General features: G+C 38.4%; 2 protein-coding genes across 10 annotated transcripts in view; one reads left to right on the forward strand and one right to left on the reverse strand.

The window, feature by feature from the left end:
* Window positions 1-8,007, forward strand: part of ZC3H14 (zinc finger CCCH-type containing 14) — a 28,268-nt gene extending 20,261 nt beyond the window's left edge. For all 8 annotated transcript variants that reach the window (XM_068946753.1, XM_068946755.1, XM_068946761.1 and 5 more), the window contains 5 exons: window positions 271-391; window positions 1,365-1,501; window positions 2,486-2,580; window positions 6,372-6,478; window positions 7,728-8,007. In XM_068946753.1, the coding sequence (XP_068802854.1) occupies window positions 271-391; window positions 1,365-1,501; window positions 2,486-2,580; window positions 6,372-6,478; window positions 7,728-7,734 (467 nt within the window). In that variant the 3' untranslated portion in view covers window positions 7,735-8,007. The remainder of the gene's footprint in view (window positions 1-270; window positions 392-1,364; window positions 1,502-2,485; window positions 2,581-6,371; window positions 6,479-7,727) is intronic.
* A 2,052-nt stretch (window positions 8,008-10,059) lies between these two features.
* The window catches only part of EML5 (EMAP like 5), a 134,959-nt gene continuing 127,262 nt past the window's right edge, over window positions 10,060-17,756 (reverse strand). For both annotated transcript variants that reach the window (XM_068946752.1, XM_068946751.1), the window contains one exon: window positions 10,060-17,709. In XM_068946752.1, the coding sequence (XP_068802853.1) occupies window positions 17,673-17,709 (37 nt within the window). In that variant the 3' untranslated portion in view covers window positions 10,060-17,672. The remainder of the gene's footprint in view (window positions 17,710-17,756) is intronic.

Raw genomic sequence — 17,756 nt, forward strand, 5'->3', positions numbered from 1 at the left:
CCTCCTCTTTTTGCCTCCTCTTTTTGCCTCCTCTTTTTGCCTCCTCTTTTTGCCTCCTCTTTTTGCCTCCTCTTTTTGCCTCCTCTTTTTGCCTCCTCTTTTTGCCTCCTCTTTTTGCCTTTTATAAAGGCCTCTCAACAGTTCGGCAAAAAAGAGGGAAAGAATAGGAAATATTTTGAATTTCAGTCATGATATATTTTATAAGCCAAATTGCACATGGAATTTTAAAGGTCCCAGCTTGGGAGGTTTTCTTTTTTCTTTCCCTCCTAGTTGAAATAGAGCAGCTGAACGTGCTGCAAAAACAAGAGAAGGTGCTTGAGCGCTGCAAGTACTGGCCTGCCTGTAAAAATGGAGATGAATGCGTGTACCATCACCCCACGCTACCTTGCAAGTAAGTAGTACAAAGCTCATCCACGTGACATCTGTTTTTTATTTTTACTTCAATGCTCCCTTCTCTTTTATTAAATATTTCAAGACAGTTTAAATCTGTTATGGTAAAGATGGTAGCTAGATTGTTGTGCTGTAATTTCTTCTACTAAGTGGCAGAGTACAGTGACAGTTATAGTAAGTGGAATCGCAGCTGTACTCTTGCAGAAGAAAGCTTAGTTGGACATGCAGACTGATGTTTTTGTGTTGCATATGGATGTGGGAACTGGAATCTTCTTAAAAGAACAGCCCTCCGCTAGATATCACAATGCTTTTGAACACATTATATTACACTAATACAGTAACCCAGCAGTTTTTTGGTTTGAAAGCAAAGGCTAACTCTTGAATGTGTATTGTATGCCTTTGACTTTTCTTCCACAAGCAGCAACCGATTAGAAAAATCATTTCTATTTTGAGATAGGTGTTATGAGATTGGGTCCATTTACTCAGATGTTTGAATTTTCTTTAAAGTCACACATAATTAAATTTGACGTATTAAAACATCAATTCAACGATTAAATTCACTTTCTCTTCAGTAAGTGAACCATATTATTGTAGGGAATTCCGTGTCCCCCTTAGCAAAGGTCTGAATTCACAGCTCTTTCACTGCTCTGCATTACACACTAGGAACAAGGCTTATTAGCAAGTTACTTGTTGCAAGCTACCAAACTCTCCTGAGTGTAAAGTAGTTATTTACTCTATGTAAAGAGTATCCAAAGAAAAACTGTATACAGATTAGTTATTATATAGCTAGTACACTACACCCGCATACCCAACTTTGATTGTAAGTGACACACACAGATAAGCCCTGCTGTAGTTCTGGATATTGTGTGATGTTCTGACTTTCATGCAAAGCAGCTTCCTGGGCTTTTTGTTCTGAGTGTGAGCACACAGCATACTGTAGGAATAATACAGTTTTTTTATTTCTTTTCCCTCAGAGTCTTCCCTAACTGCAAATTTGCTGATAAATGCTTGTTCATCCATCCAAATTGTAAATACGATGCAAAGTGCACTAAACCAGACTGCCCTTACACCCACGCCAGTCGACGAGCCCCACTTCCACCTCCTAAACCAGGTGAGCACCCCTGGCTTTTCTGTGCTTCAAATGAATTTGCAGAATGGAAGATAGTGACTGTGGAGGAAGCAAAAACTGACATCGATGAAAATTTGTTTGTTTTATTTGACTTAATTCTCCTTAAAGTCTTAATGCCAGGTGAATAATAATAATCTAGTGTTACTGCAAAAATCTGTTTTTGCTCTCAGAAAAATCCCTGAACGCTATTATGCAGGAGTCCATATGAAGTCTTACCCACTGTAAGGAAGGCCAAAGGGGTGACTTAGATTGTTCCTCGAACTGTATTCTTGTGTAGCAAGAACTTATGACACAAACAGAAAACACAAGTTGTTTCTGTCTTTAAAATTTGTATGAACATTTTTCTTTCCCTTGTTACAGTGTCGGAGTTAACTCTTTGTAATGATGAAATGATTTTCTGGGAATGACGTACTCAGTGAATGCAATTACTGTGTTTGGAATCTGGGTTGGTATTTCTGAGCCTTTGAACAGTGCCGAGGTAGAAGGCCTTTACATCACTGAAGTCATGATCTTTTAGAAGTGGTTTAGCCCTTAATCATAGTAGGATGCCGTTTTGTTACTTTGCCAGGAGGCAGACTACGATGTGCTCATCTCTAGTAGCTTATGTGTATTCCTAGAAAGTGCCCTGCCCGTGTATTTCAGTCCTGTTAACTTTAACAGGCTTGCTGCCGTCTAAATTGAAAATTTGAATTTTTCTGCCTACCGAAATTTCTAATTTGTTGGAAGCAGTACATCGGTACCTTCTCTCTTGAAATTGTAAAGAACTGATGCTAATAGTCTCGCTCTACTCTGGGACAAGATTCATTTAGTGTATTGTTATATACTTCCTATATTTTTTTGCAGGGTTTGGATTATTATAAGACTTAATTCCTTTGCAGAAGAATTGAGATATTTGAATTTGTATGGAACCATATTAAAAATTATTCTGATGCAGGGTATTGCTGTTCTTTTCTTTTTTGCTGTCAGCACCATTACCTACAACACCTATATCATCCAGTAGTCCGCTGTGCAAGTTTTTTCCTGCTTGTAAGAAAATGGAATGTCCATTTTACCATCCAAAAGTAAGAATAATCTCCTATCTCTTTCCTTTTTTTTCTAGAAAGATAATTAAAGTTTGTTACTTGAGGTCAGGAAATGTTACTGGCATTTCACACTTTTTGCTCTCACTCTTCACATCTTAACTGTAGCTCAGAAACAGAATATGGAAAAGTGACTAAAAAGAAAGAATGTGGAAAATCACATTGTTGAATCAGCTTTATAAAAGGGTAGCAAATGTTGAATGTCAGATGTCAGCAGTTGCGATAGATTGTCTTCAGGTAAGTCAGGGGCACTGTGCTGTGTTCACAAGGATGCCTTGCTGATAACACTGAGAATGTTGGATTTGGGATTTTTTTTCTGCCAGCTGGGCATTTATATGGTTAGTTCGGAGTTTGTGCTAATAGATGGTTATCTCATTTAGGAGGTGCCATCCTGGAGTTGACTCCACTTAATATTTAATAACAAGAGCATCCGCAGAGAATGACGTGATTGTGTTGATAAAATGACAGTCATCAAAATAAGAAAGTGGCACTTAAGTGAAACCAATTTACAAGTGCCTTGGTTAATTTGTTTGTCTTGTTTTTTTTATATGGTTATCTTTCTCTTCATGGTTAGCTCTGTAAATAGGAGCTACTGTCATCATTTTGATCAATGGTGGACAGAAAATTTTCTGCTTTTATTTCTAAGTATCTTTTCAAATACTCATGAAGGGAGGGTATGGCTTCTGGAACCTCAGAGTGTATTCTAGGATCTTATCAAGAAATAGCTTAGGAGTTCAAACTCTCATTTGTTAATACTCAATCTAAATAAAAATATGGCAGTGCTACAGCAAATATGAGTAGTGTGAGAGCAGTTCTTCAGACGCTAGACACAGGGACACAATGGAAGAAAGGAAGCATCTGGGTTCTTAATGAATATATTTTTGACATCAGTGCTTGCCCTAATGCAGTCATTGCTTTATTGCTGTGAAAGTAAAAGGTTAGGGAAGGTGATCTGTTTATTGCTTTTATGAGAATAGATAAAAAGCACAAGAAATACTGTTTTCCAGGATACTTACTGGCAGTATTTATCATAGATATAAAACTCCTAACAGATTAACTCTTGAAACTGTTACATTTATTACAATATATTAACTAACTGAAATTCCATTAATTACATGCTTTAGAACTGGGTACTTAGAATGACTGGTATTGTATATGTTTTAGAACAGACAGAAGAGCAGATAGCTATGTTTTTGCCTTCTGTTAGCTGGACTTTCAACTTTAGAGAAAAACCTTGTGTGTCTTTTAAAAGTCTCTCCAGCGTTGAAATCCATTTTTCCCACTTCTGAGGAGCATCCTGGCCGCTAGGCCAGAAGCAAGGCCACCCAGATCTCTGACTTGATGCATCAAAGCACTCCCAACAGGAGTGGGGAGAATGACTGTTGCCCAGTATGAGGGACCCCTTCTGGCAAAGTCTGAAATTGTCATCACTGCTCTCCTCCAGACTGGTCGTCTATTTTGCTTTAAATCGTCACTGGATAAAGCCGACAACCAATTTGCTGGGAACAGGCCCAGAAGCCTGGGACCTCTGTCACAATCTGGAAGCATGCTCCGAGAGTGCCTAATAATTTGAATTGCCCTGTGGGAATTCAGGGAAGTGTTTGCATCACTCAGCCTTAGCCAGCTTCTTGGTTGGATTTCCTATGGTCATGTTTCTCTCAGAGGAACTGCTCCAAAGCAGGTGCAGACTGAGAGAGTTCTCTGAATTGCCCTCTAGACAATATGAAATGATCTCTCTTTATGGACAAAAATAGCCCTTTGCACAAAGGAAATTGAAAATTGAGGTGTATTTATGGACCAGTTTCCTAATGTATACTTTGTAACAAATGGCTCTGATTTTGCATGAAGAATAACCCTCATTTTCAGAGATTGATGGGTTCTGGTAATTCTCTCTGAAAGAAAATATTCTTGGCCCTCTTTGTACCAAATTATAAAATGAAAGACTTAACATGCAGTCTTAAGCATGTGCAAAATCTCGTAAGAAGCATGTCTTCTATTCAGAAACCTTGTTTCTTGATTCTGTCTCTAGCTTGTTCTGTATGCTTTTTGGACCAGCCAATGCAGTTACTTTTTATGCATGTATATCTCTTAGCGAGACATTTCATGACAGTTACAGAACTGTTTTCTTGACGAGTCCTCTAGGTAGATTATTACTGTCAATACTTGATAGGAAGGCACTTTTCTTAACCCAAAACTTTGATATTGTAGTGGTGCTGGTTACCTCTTGCAAGAGCATGCTTATCCTAATAAGGGCCTGGAAACACTTACCTCTGTTTTGAATACTCCTGATGCCTAATACTGCTCTGGAGCCAAATTAGGTGTCTTCCAGCTGTTTTACTGGCAAGGTGGAAGAGTTACATCATAATAAGAGTAGATAAAGTGCTGCTACTTTCATTTCTAATTTGTCTGCCTTTTTTTTTTTTTTTTCTTTGAAAGGGAGGATGTGAATTTGAGGGACGATAAAGCAAATTTGAGGTAGTACTAGCAGATTCACGTGACAGCTGCATTGGGGTGTGAAGCTAAGTGCACAATTACTCACAGCTCCTGTGAGATCCACCTTTGAGCGTGTCTCTAGAAGAAAGATTATAGGTGACTTTGGCAGTGGAGTTTGAGTGACAGGCCTTGTATAGATCTTACGATGGCTAGATCTGGCAAGGAGTACAGACTATTATTTAGCTGCCTTTGTGGTTAGGGAAAAAACAATGAGATCTGTATAACGACAGCTCTGGACCTTGGTTGTAAATGTATTTTCCCAAAGTTGTCGTAAATCTTCTCTTGGCTGAGAGAAGGGAAAGGGAAATTACACAAAACCAGCAGTCCTCTAAATACTGTGTAAATGCCGTGTATGCAACTGCAGTGTTTTATCTTTGAAGAGTATTTACATTTCATGTTTCAGCTGAATGTGAATTCGAGCTTCTCTCTCCCAGCTCTTCTCTCCTCTCCTGCGTCATGACCCCTGGCTCAGCTCCCTACACAAGTCCATTGCTTTTATGCTCTCTGCTGCTGCCAGCACAATTCAGTGGTCCTTCGTTCCTCTGTCATCAGCCTGCTGGCTGGTGACCAGCAGAGGCCACCCCTTCACCGGGGTCTTCCAGGAGAAAAAAGTACCACTTGCTTCTAGGAAATTTCAGGCAGGCAGGCAGCTGCAGCACTTGTCAAGAATCTGCCCAGCCCTGATGCTGGGGGCACAGGAGGAGGACATTGTGTAGCCCTATGTAGAAAGACTGTTTCAAAATCTGACTTTCCCTTTTGCTGTACTGTGATTACCAGGAACTTCAAAAATTGGCCTGTTGCTGCAAAGTGTATCAGCATAATTTATATAGTGCAACAAGTTAGAACTTGAGTACTTGTATGCTTTTTCAAGCCCTAACAATGCTGAAATGCGCTGTGTCCCCAGGATTCATTCAGAGATATTATTAGCTAGATGCTTTTGCTGTCTTTCAGTTAATGCTGTGTCATGCTCCTAACCTTCATGCACAGATTGAATTGAAGCTAAACTCTGTAAACCCCTAAAACAAAGGAACTTTACCTGTGAGTTCAATGGTGGTTTTGGAGCATTTTATTTGTAATGAGTATTTTATGGAAGACGATTCCCTTCTGTCATTGGTTTGAATGATAGCACTGTTGGACTAAGAAGCTGTTGATTCAATTACCTATCAATCAGATCACACAGTAACGCAAATTTGTATGTATGTATGTAACACATTCCAGGTTAGCTTGTTCAGGACTTTAGACGGCCAACTTTGAGTAGCCTCTTCTGCTTTCATTTGTAGCATTGTAGATTTAATACCCAGTGTACAAGACCAGACTGCACTTTTTACCATCCAACTATTGCTGTACCTCCACGCCATGCCTTGAAATGGACTCGAACTCAAACCAGGTAAGTTAAGTCTGTGCGTTTTGTTTCTGTTTTTTTGTGTGTGTTTTTTAATTGATTAGATTTAGAGGCTCTGGCCTTAAAAATACTTAAGTCGCAAATGGAGTTTTCCTCACAGGAGTAAGTATTTGTCTGATCAACAAGAATGGGAAAGATGCCTATCAGTTTTCTTTTAAAGAGAACTCTGTACTGTGTGTTTGCTCTGTGTTGTGTGTGTTTTTTGGTTTTTTTTTTTTTAAGTATATAAATATTTACTGACATGATGCAACACTGAAAAACAAGTGCTGTGCAGTTAGGGTATGGCAAAGTAACTAGATTTCTGACCTAGACATGTTGAGTTTACTGGGTTTTGTTTGAATAAAGCTGAAAATCCAATATCAGTTCTTCACCTTTGTTTTATGTTGCATCCAAGCTTTCTTTCCTACAAAATGTTCAGATGTTTCTCTGCGTGTCTGTGAACCCTATAATTCTCTGTTCAGGCCAGGAGTGTTTCTGGCAGAACAGCTCCCGCTTGTCACCTATCCATGATTTCATAAGTAGCAAACTGGCACTCTGGTCCAGAGTATAATGGGAATTAGTCAGTATTCTAACAGTGTGTGTTTTCTTCATGTGCTATGAAACAAAAGATGATAAAAATGTGTTCTGAAAAGACTGCCTTAAGAGGAATTTGCTATTAAACTAAGCTAAAAGATTAAGCCAATGTTTAACACCGAAAACAGCATTTCTTTTCTCAGTATTTTTATTTCTGCACGCTGTACGCAGCTTGGTAATGCTTTTGCTTGTACGTACTTTGTGGCTATGCCAGCAAGTAAGTGCCCGGAAAGTCTTTGTAAAATCTCGTTAAGAAAATCTTTCAGTTGACCTTATATTCAGGTACTCAGAAGACTGCATCCTGCAAGGTCAGCAGGAGCTGTAGATTTTGAGTGCAATATTGTGTTTAAAATCTGTGCTTCAAATTTGACATGTCAGTAAATGGTCTGTTTTTTAGAAGTGCACAGACATGGACTGAAATTAATAGGTAGGGTATCCTCAGAATGAAGTGACAGATGTATAATTAACATACCTAAAATGAAATTGCTACTGAAATTTAGTTTCCCAAAGTTGCAGCTATTGGCCTGTCTTGAAGATACTCAAATCACTTAATCATTCACTCTGTCTAATCCCACCTGAAAAGGCCTTCATCAGTTCTCAGATCATCTTTACGAGGTGGTAGGACTGTTACTTACCTGAATTGTTTTTCTCTTCCCTCCAGTGAATAATTATGATACAACTCGGGACTGAAATTTGCCTCCCTTGGACAGTAGTGGAAAAGAAGATTAACCTCCAGGGAAACAGGATGCTAGAAAAATTCATGCATTTTGAACTTTTAATATACATTGTTTTCATAAAATGAAGTTGATTGCATACTTGAAATGTCTCTAATTTTACAAGTTTGTAAGTTTGAGCAGTTTTAAATTTTTTTTACAATGTAAGAAGAAAATGTCTGTGTAAGAAAAGTTTTACTTTAAATTCCATTAAAAACTTTCAAAGCATGTTTTGTATTCTATGTGGGCAATGTTTCTTTGCTTAACGTTAGGGGAAGTAAGTATATCATATCAGAAGTTCTTACAAAGCTTATTTCTGTTCAGATTGTACTAGATATTTTTTTTTTTCCCAGAAGCTGCTTGGTATCATGCATATAACTGAACTGATGTTCTAGCAAATACGGACTGAACTCTTCACCCACTCCCAGGGAAAGGAGAATTAATGGTTTGTCTTCTGGGTTTTGTTCCATGTCGTAGTACCTGATAGTCATTCAAACAGTGGAAGACAAGGACAAGGGCACCATAAGCAAGAACAATTAATGACACTGTACTATATTTAACCAAAAAAAAAAAAAACCTACTGAATTAAGTAGTACTTAACTTGAAAATAAATTATTTCAGAAATCTACATTTGTATTAGGAAGAAAGTACCTCTCTGAAGCTGTCTCAAGAATCTGTTGCTTTACCAGCACACATGACTACTGGGTCTACTTGTTTGTAATTATCTCATGTGAGAAAATTCCTGTGACTTGCATTGAAGGAAGGAATCCCAATAGGTGACCACACGTATTTTGAATGTTGTTATAATAACGGAAAGTGTTGAGCAGAAACATGAATGCACTTTTTTTATTAAATCTTTTGTACCTTTTTTGGGGAACTACATTTTCACAAAAATATACAAAAATTTCTTTTTACAAATATTTACATTAGATAGCAGAAAACAATGCTAGCTACATATTCAAAACTGAAATTTGACAAATATAGTTGAATATAGCTGAATTCTGAAACTTAACACTCCAGGAAAGTATTTTTAAATATTGTTATTTGTGAAATAAAGTACTCAAAGTTCATATTCAAATTTAAAAAAATCTTAAATTTATGCAAAAAATCTGAAGGTTTAATTTGTGTGTGTGTATATATATAGGTATTAAATAACAAACTACAATATTATATGTTTACAAGGATTAAATGTTCATGGTGGAAACCAAAATAGAGTACACATAAAACCATGATCCTTATTACAGTAATACATTACGATACTGTTAGACTAATTCAATTTTTTTTTTTTTGTTAAAGCAAGAGCAATTATCTGACACACTCTATAATGAAATGCAACAAATCTAAACAGACACCTCAATCAGTGCTTGTAAGCTTAAAAAGCTACTGTAAAATATTTTCCTAAGGTGACCTGACAGGGGCATGGAGGGCCAGAGGACCGGCTCTTGCTTTGTAAGGAACAGTGTTGAAATGATTTTGTTTTTCCAGAGATGAAAGACTGCGAAGTACATTATTTTTTGATAGAATTTTCCAATGCCTTCGTTAGCTGCCCTATTCTGAAATAGCTGCCACCATGAAGCTATTTTCCCTTTTCAGTGTGAGATGAGACTATCATCACTGGTAATGTATAGGGTAGCAGAAAACTAATACTACTGCCATTGCTGACTTTCAACAGCTTTGATATTTTTATTATCAGCTGGACATGTTTAGCATAAGGCAAGCTGCTGTTTCTTCTCTGCTAATAAAAATGAGTAAACCAAGCCACTAAGCCAAAAAGATAGGTATTTTTAACCTAAAAGGAATGGTTCTCGCGCATGTTATTTAGATTAACATTACATTATTTTAAGGGATCACTGTGGTCTTGAGTGTATTCTTATGTGAATGTTTACATTAAAAAAACATTAATTTTTCTTCACAAATTATAATGCAGCTTTTCCATTACTTAGTGTAATATGCTGTATACCCATAAATGAACTAAAAAGCATAAACAAAGCTCATAATTACCACATGCTGCTTAAAAACAAAATTAGAATAACTACATCACACCTAAAAAATCTACACAATGATATGTAGTAGCAAGTAAAGGAAATATAGACAAGAAATATGGAAGATATTACCTGACAGCACCAACATTTCACAGAAGCACAGGAAAAAAAAAAAAAAAAAAAAACACACCAACTTTTTCATGCAGTTTGTGCCAGTGTTCATGCTTGGAATTTCTTTAGAAAAATGTGTTTACTAAAGTCTCCCCCCCCCGCCCCCTCCCCCCCCCCCCCCAAAAAAAAACACACAGTATAGAGTATGGCCTGGGTATGATTGGTGTTTTGAAAAAAAAAAACACACCACACACAAAGTTACAGAAGTGCCATTTACAGTTCTGCAGTTGAGTATTACATTTTACATTTTTCAGGTTTTAAATACCTTCTTTAAGGCAATAACATTACTTATCTGCTCTGTTTCTTGTGAAGAATAAATATTCTACTTTTACCTGCTTGGCATGGAAAGATTTCCCCCTCTCTTCCCCAAGTATTTGCAAGTAAATATATTACCATACAATTAATGTGCAGCACTGTAATGTTTTGTATTGGCAATTTTTCTTGTTGTTGCAGAATTTAAAATCACTGTGGTAACCGTACAACTGGTTAAGACTGCCTGACCTTTCGCTGCCACTGCATTTGAAGAAATATGTCCTTGGGGTGGGGGGGGTGGGGGAGTTGGATTACTAGGTCCAGTGGGAGGAAAAAAATTCAGAATAATGGCAAAAGCTAATAAATTGTCAACTTTTGGAGGAAATGACATGAACAATTTTTTTTTTTTTTGCTGAAATGGCTTATAATTCTGAAGAGGACTAAAACTAAAAAATACGCCTACTAACTCCCACTTGCAGAATCCACCAATACAATACTTATTTCAATTTCGGCAATCTGTATTTTTTCCTTAAGCATTCATCTACTGCCTCCGACCCACGGCGACCAGCTGAAGATGGCACGAGCTTTATGAAAGAGTCAGTTACACAGAAGAACTAGGATAACACAATTTGTCCTCTGTGAAAGAAGAATCCATCTGTTATGAAAAAACTGGTAAAACATGAACAGTGTTCAGCCGCTATTTTAAAATACATGTTACATTGTGCTCTCTGAAGTGGGTACGATAATCTTTTAAAACTGCCAGAGGAGAAAAGACATTGAATCTTAGGTAAGATACTGGGGGGGGGGGGGGGGGGGGCTGCGATCAGCGTCAGTTAGTTAGCCCCTTGCAATATTTGAGCATGGGAAATACCATATTATGGCGTGACTGACACATCTTTAAATCACTGGAACTAACATGGCAATAATTTGTGGTATCTTGTAAAAAACGCGTTTTTCCTAAATAAGGTCCCGCATGACATTTATGACAAAAGTGAGCAAGATATGTACCAGTAAGTAAGGAGCAGCAAGGGTTCTGTAGGGTTTGAGGTTATCCCACAACAAGCAATAGACACTTGGGGAAAACTCATACTTTTGGCTATTGGTAGAGAAATCCACACACTAAGCTAGAGGCGTACGCTGCTTCTCATGGCCCAGCTGCTCAGCTCTCCTCCAGCAGGTGCAGGAGGTGGGGCAGAATCAGCACAGGCATCTGTGCACAGACTGTACCGGTGCATTCCTTACCGCGAGCTGCTACAGGGTAAAGTCAAGGCTGGTTGCCTAACTGGAAACTGTAATGAGTTTGGATTGATTTATTTAACGTTTATCATCTCAACTTAATATTTCCTCACTTTGTAATGATTTCTTGAGGGATAATCAAGAAGTTCATGTTTTTCTTTTTTTTCTACTGATGTGTATTCATAGGCCTACATTCCTCTCACCTGACTTCACCTACTTTTAATATATTTGGAGGCCTAAGACAAGGAACTACTAAAGGGAAATTCAGCCCATGCATGATTTGAATTGTCCTCTGCAAATACATGTCTGTCTCCATCAACTGACCATACCTAGAGTTAAATGCATGTTTGTGCACGTCTGGGAATGGAAACGAGAACTTGTGAGTAAAGGTTCATTAGAAAAGAGACAAAAGAGCCAGTAATTGATAGAGGCTGGTTGCAGAGAGTTTTCCAAAGGATATTGTTTCTTTGGCTTAGTATTTTTTGTTTAGAGAAAGTATTTAAACACAGTTGCACAGGAAACTAAAATACGGATAATATCACAAGAGGCCAATTCAAACAATCCCATTTTTGGTTGATATTGGAAAGATAAGTAACATTTTAAAATAGATAGATACATTTTAAGCTCTCAGTACGCCACAGCATTTTATATTGAGAGTGTTTTCTTCACTACCGACTTACGAACAATGCTAACAGTGATTAATCTGTTTTACCCACTACACTTCAGCACCAAGTAGTTGTCCTATAGTTTAGTATGGGAGCAGCTGCATCTTCCCTAAAAAAGAGAGGGAAATTGCATGTGGCCTTTCCTCTGACACCCAGAAACCAACTCGGGGCATTACTTTCTCTATTTGCACAACCCCATACTGCTTGCTCACCTCCTTGCACTCCAGCACCAGCCACTGACTGGTCTCCAGCTGAAGAGCATGTTTTTTATCTGCTGGTAATTGGTATGATCCCCCCAAACACACACACACTGGCATGTCAGTCCTGCCTTTGCCTACTTCTGAGCTTTGCTTCGTTTTCCTTTCTTTCTCCTCTTGTTTCTCTAAGTTTATATTTACTGGTTCCATGTTGCTGTTTCCTCTATCACATCTTCCATAATTTAAAAAGAGGTGATGACAAGAAATGATGACAATTGCCTACTGTCACCACGCTCAGACCTTATACATTCTTTTTCAGTTGAAAGGGAAACTTAAACTTATTAAAAATAAGAAAAAGTGATTTGGTTGGATTACTGGTTTAACAGAGCTAACAAAAGAGAGATCAAGATTATGACGACTGGTATTCTGTAAGTAACCTGGGAGGGGATAGTGAGTGGTCACCTGTTTCATCATCAAGTAGATCAAGAACCCTTCCCCACCAACCAAGATTATTTTTGTTACTTATGAATGATTTTGGCAAGGAAATCAATTGTGGCATTTATGCATACTATACATCTAAAGCCATTCCTTTTCTGAAATAAGATAGATAGATAGACAGATTTTAAGTTTGAAAATAAGGTTGATTCCAGTTCAGAGGCTGGAGAGAACAAAAGAAAAGGGTTTGGTCTGACCATACCACAGTGACTGGTATAAGAAATGCATAGTAGGCTTTGGCAAACTCATGTACCTATCCACAAGTAAAATCCAGCAGTGCTATAAGCTTTAGGAAAACAGAGCAGATGATTGCAAGGAAACACAAGAAAACTGTGGGAATGGAAGAGTATGTAAGCGCAATGCAGCTAGTGATACTAAAATGAAAAATCATGACTGATGTGACTATTTTGTGTCTTGTCCAAAATACTGAGAGGGACGACATTTGCCTATGGCCTATGATAATGAATAGGAAAAAAAAGAGAAAGATTAAGGCTTGCCACATCTGTGACACTGATGATGAAATAGGGAAACACATCATCTTGCCTCTCTGTAAGAAGAGTATTTGAAACCAACTTCCTTAGCTTTTCACACTGTTGCAACATATGGACTGAGTCCAATAAAGTCCTCCAATGCGGAGGTCGACAGAGAAATCCATGTGCAAGCAGCAAGGTAAGCACTGCTGGGAGGAATCCAGGCAGCAGGTTTGGAGTGGCACAGACAGATATTCTGGGCTTGCTAAGAGGAGGACTCTGCTTGCCTTGGCAAAAAAGTCAAACAGGCAGTTTAGGCAGCAGCTGAGAGAAGGGGATCATAGTTTTGAACTAAGCCACTCCTGAATGCTCCCAAAGTCTTGCTCTAGGTACGGAAGTCCCTTATGCTGATCTAGTTTCTGGATCTAGGAGATACTTGTCTGCAGTGTGTCTGCTTTCTGATGATACAAGTCCACGTCTGCTTTAACCAGGCTTGTAGAGTTGTTCTGCAATGAAAATTGTGCTAAAATTGAAATTCTGGTATTGAGCAATATCAGAAGTTGATCTGACTGCATGCCTTCCTTCAATTATCAAACCAAGGGATAAAGTAGCCTTAATTTTCTGAACTGCTTTCTTTTATGTTTAATTTTATATTGTATTTTGCCTTCCCCACCAAAATCAGAAAGTGATATAGGATAACTTGGTCTCTTTAAGAATGAGAAATATATGATTTCAAGTCTAAATGATTCAATACATTTGGCTAATTAATCCTCTCTATCCTAATCTAAACTGCCTTCCTCAGCTCCTGCACTATGGTAATTTTCAGTTCTAAACGTATTTAATTTTCCTTTTTTTTTAATGTTCATTTGAGCTGGACTTTCCTTCTCTCCATCTCTCTTTTTCTAAGCTTAAAGATCTTTCAAGAGCATGCTTGTTTTTAAGTAAAAAGGCATTTTGCTTTTCTTTAATCAATTCTCTAGTTTATTTCTGTTATTACAAAAAAGATATTGCTGACTTTAAAGATCTCAAAGAGCTGGGATTGCTGCCAACTAGAAAAGAGAGTTAGAAAAATAATGAAGCTACAAAACCAAATTATCCAGTATGAGCAAGTGAATTATACAAAGAACTTTTGTCTCCCTTTCTTTAGGGCTGCAAAATCAAAGAAAAGGCTTTCTCCAGTTTCAGATAAAGCCTTTTGGCCCACACGACTTCTCTCTGATGCTCCCACAGGAAAGTCTACCACCAGTCCCTTCACGTGCTAACTTCTTTCCTGATTTGCTGGGGTATGTCGCCCTCTGTTTTTTTGAGCAAGCGATTACGATGTCTCACTGTCTCCTGAATTCGACGATCTTCTCCCACATATACATGCTTCAACCACTTGCCACTCCGAGGGCTGGCAACAATTAGCAACAACAATAGCACTTAACGTAAACAGCAAATGAGGCACAACAAGAAGCACCATCAGACACGCATCTGACCAAAAAGACGGCAAAGCTGCCACCTTTAACTGTGGTTACAGCCAGCTGATCTCTTCAGCAGAAAATTACATCTTGTCACGAAAAACACGTCCCAAATAGCCTTCAGCAAGAAAGCTGCAACTCGGACTGCAGCATGGCTCCCCTCACCACTCATACCCACTTCCAGCTGGCTGACCACAATGCACCTGGCAAACCGTGGCAGGGGGTCATCAGGGAAAATACTAGCTGCCAAACTGGCCGCAATAGGAGGAACAAGACTGGTAGCTTTGTTTTTAAATAGCTCTTCAGCTGCCAGCTCCCACCCAGCCCTTTACAGTTCCAGTGAGGTTTGGAAGAGAGTGAAGCAGTAGGGAGGGCTGGAGGCTCAGCGCTGCAAATTGCAGCTATCAGCCCGGTACTGCTGCGCGCGGCCCCGCAGCAAGTCGCCTCTCGACTTCTCATTAGTACCCCACCTCTAATGCGGCATCTGAGATTCCTCAGGGCGAGAGCACCACTGGACAAATTATCGGAGGAGAGGCACAGCTAGAGCAACACTATTGAGGACTGGGGTGGGGAGCAGGAGAGGAGAGGAGATGACTAGAGCGATGGTGCAGTGGGGGAATATGGGGATCAGAGCAACATAGTCCATAGCTCCTTCACTGGATGAAGGCCAACAAAAGATCATGAGGCTGGGAGATACAGAGCCTAGGATTTTGAGGGGAAAACTCAAAGAGGCAGAAAAGGAACTTTGACCTGGCAGTCTGTGGAGGATAGCCTATGAGGGAACTGTTAACAGCCACCCAACTCAAACTGATGAAAGGCAACCTTAAAATAGAGGCAGGACAAATCTTCAAGTCAAGAGATCCTGCATAGATGCATTTAACAAGGGATAGAATCACAGCTCTAAAATAGCATACTACAATTGATTTCTCTGGCATAGAGAAGATTTAAATGCCAATTACTAATTTTCACATAACATCATGAGGCAACAAGGTTATGAAACGGACCAAGCCTAATCTCAATTCTCAGCTGCAGTTCCCCTAAAGTCAAAAATGCTACTGATAAGACCGCTCTGTTCGGTCATGACCAAATCCACTGATTTTGTGTGCCTGTAGCAGCTGCAAGACTGGCAATACTTTGTTAAGAACCATCATGCTGAGAAACCTGATAATAGTTTAGTTCATCTTCTTCTTTAAAATAAATATTTGTTATAGTTTAATATACAAAATACATTATCCAAAACTGTTGGGTAACTAGCTTTGTACAGTACATAACGAGTTTTGGACGCAGCAGAGCACAGAAGTCCAGCTTATTATCTTTTTCCTCATGTATACAAGCCCTTCCATTCCCTCTGCCACCACTATGCACGCAAGATGCTTACAAGAAGAGAGGAGGTCTAGTTCATTTTTACTTTTATCTACCATAAGAGAATGCAAGAGGTGAATAATATCAAGCCTGCTGACTGACCTAAACAAACGTCATCCTTAAAGCAAAACTGATTTACATAGACAAGGACTGCTTTATGTTCACAGCAAACTGCCATTAATGAGAGTAGTGATGATAACTGAAGAGAGAAGTTATTACTTCTGTTGCTTTCTATGTTGTATGAAAAATAACTGCACTAATTAAAAAACAGGTTTAGTCTGCAATACATCACTGCAATTTAGACAGCTAATGAAATCTTCCTCACCTGTCCCCAGAACGCAACTTGGTACAGGTTTTTATCATCACTGAAATGCTTTTTCATCCTACACTCTGTTATGCTGCAGTATAGAATAAATGCACTTATGCTAGAGGTGACAGTAGGTCCATTCAGAGAAGCACAGATTGGATGTTTTTACAATCAAGAGAGAAATCTGAGTAAAGATTTCACCCAACTAGTCCCAATTCTGTTAAAAAGTTTGAATGTAAAAAATATAATGTTTGGAAAGTTTATATTCTCTCTGAATCCCCCCTGTGATGCTGAGAAAAAGAAATCAATTCATATTGCTACGAAATTCTGTTTTTGCAACTGGTGACACCCCAAGCATTATCAGTTATGAAGACTAAAATCCTCACCCTAGTTCACATTTTCAGCATAGAGGCTAGCAGCCCACTCAAGCAACACAGCAGTAATCTTTCTTCCACTGAGAATATTTTTATTCAAAGGCAAAAACTGGAGTTAGATTTTTAGGTTGTGGGCAAGGCACTCGCAAAGTGAGCAAATCTATTTTTGCTCACAGAACTAATTTAATGTTTAAGTGCAACAAAAACACTAAATTAGCCATGAAGATCATGCATATCCAACAGCTTTCCCCAGACATGACTGTGACCCAGGCCTCTAAATATAGAAATACTTAAATCCTAAGGAATTAGCTCTCTTTTTTCTCTCTCTCTCTCTCTTTTTTTTTTTTTTTTGCTTCACCAGATGATTTTTCCTTTTTGACCAGTCATAGAAATATCATTTTCCATTTTAATATTTAAACATTTATTAAAATATTATATATTTCAGAGTTAATATATGTTTTCTTTCAGTACTAAAATATGGAATACTCTTTTTTTCAATGATACTCAGACCCCAAAACTTAAAGGAAAAACATTCATGCTGAAAATAGATCAATGTACAGCACTAGGTCAGAAATAATGTCTCTTGATTAAAAACTCAGGATCTTACTGTGAAAACTGTACATTGATTAACCACTCACTTTTTCCTTTTATCCATATATTTCTTTTTCAACATCTGGCAGTGAGTGAAATACAAACACGGATTATCCGATGCTGTAGCAAATCTAATGACCTCAGCAGATGTGTTACAGTCCATCCTTCTGACAGACTCTAGACACTGTCTTTCAGAGACAGATTACTCTGTGTTTTGGATCAGCACCATTTCCTAAGCATGCAGGGCACAGTAGAGTGTCACATTGCAATCCTGGGTGTTTCATGCCTGTTACTTCATGCAGTGTCCTCTTTGCAAGTCTCCGTGTCTCTCTCAGTGAGGCATATGCACACATTTCCAAACAAATAAGCTGCGTTTTCAAAAAGATATTAAACATGAGATATAAAACGCCACAAC

This window comes from Struthio camelus, chromosome 5, assembly GCF_040807025.1.
Source record: "Struthio camelus isolate bStrCam1 chromosome 5, bStrCam1.hap1, whole genome shotgun sequence".
Taxonomy (NCBI): domain Eukaryota; kingdom Metazoa; phylum Chordata; class Aves; order Struthioniformes; family Struthionidae; genus Struthio; species Struthio camelus.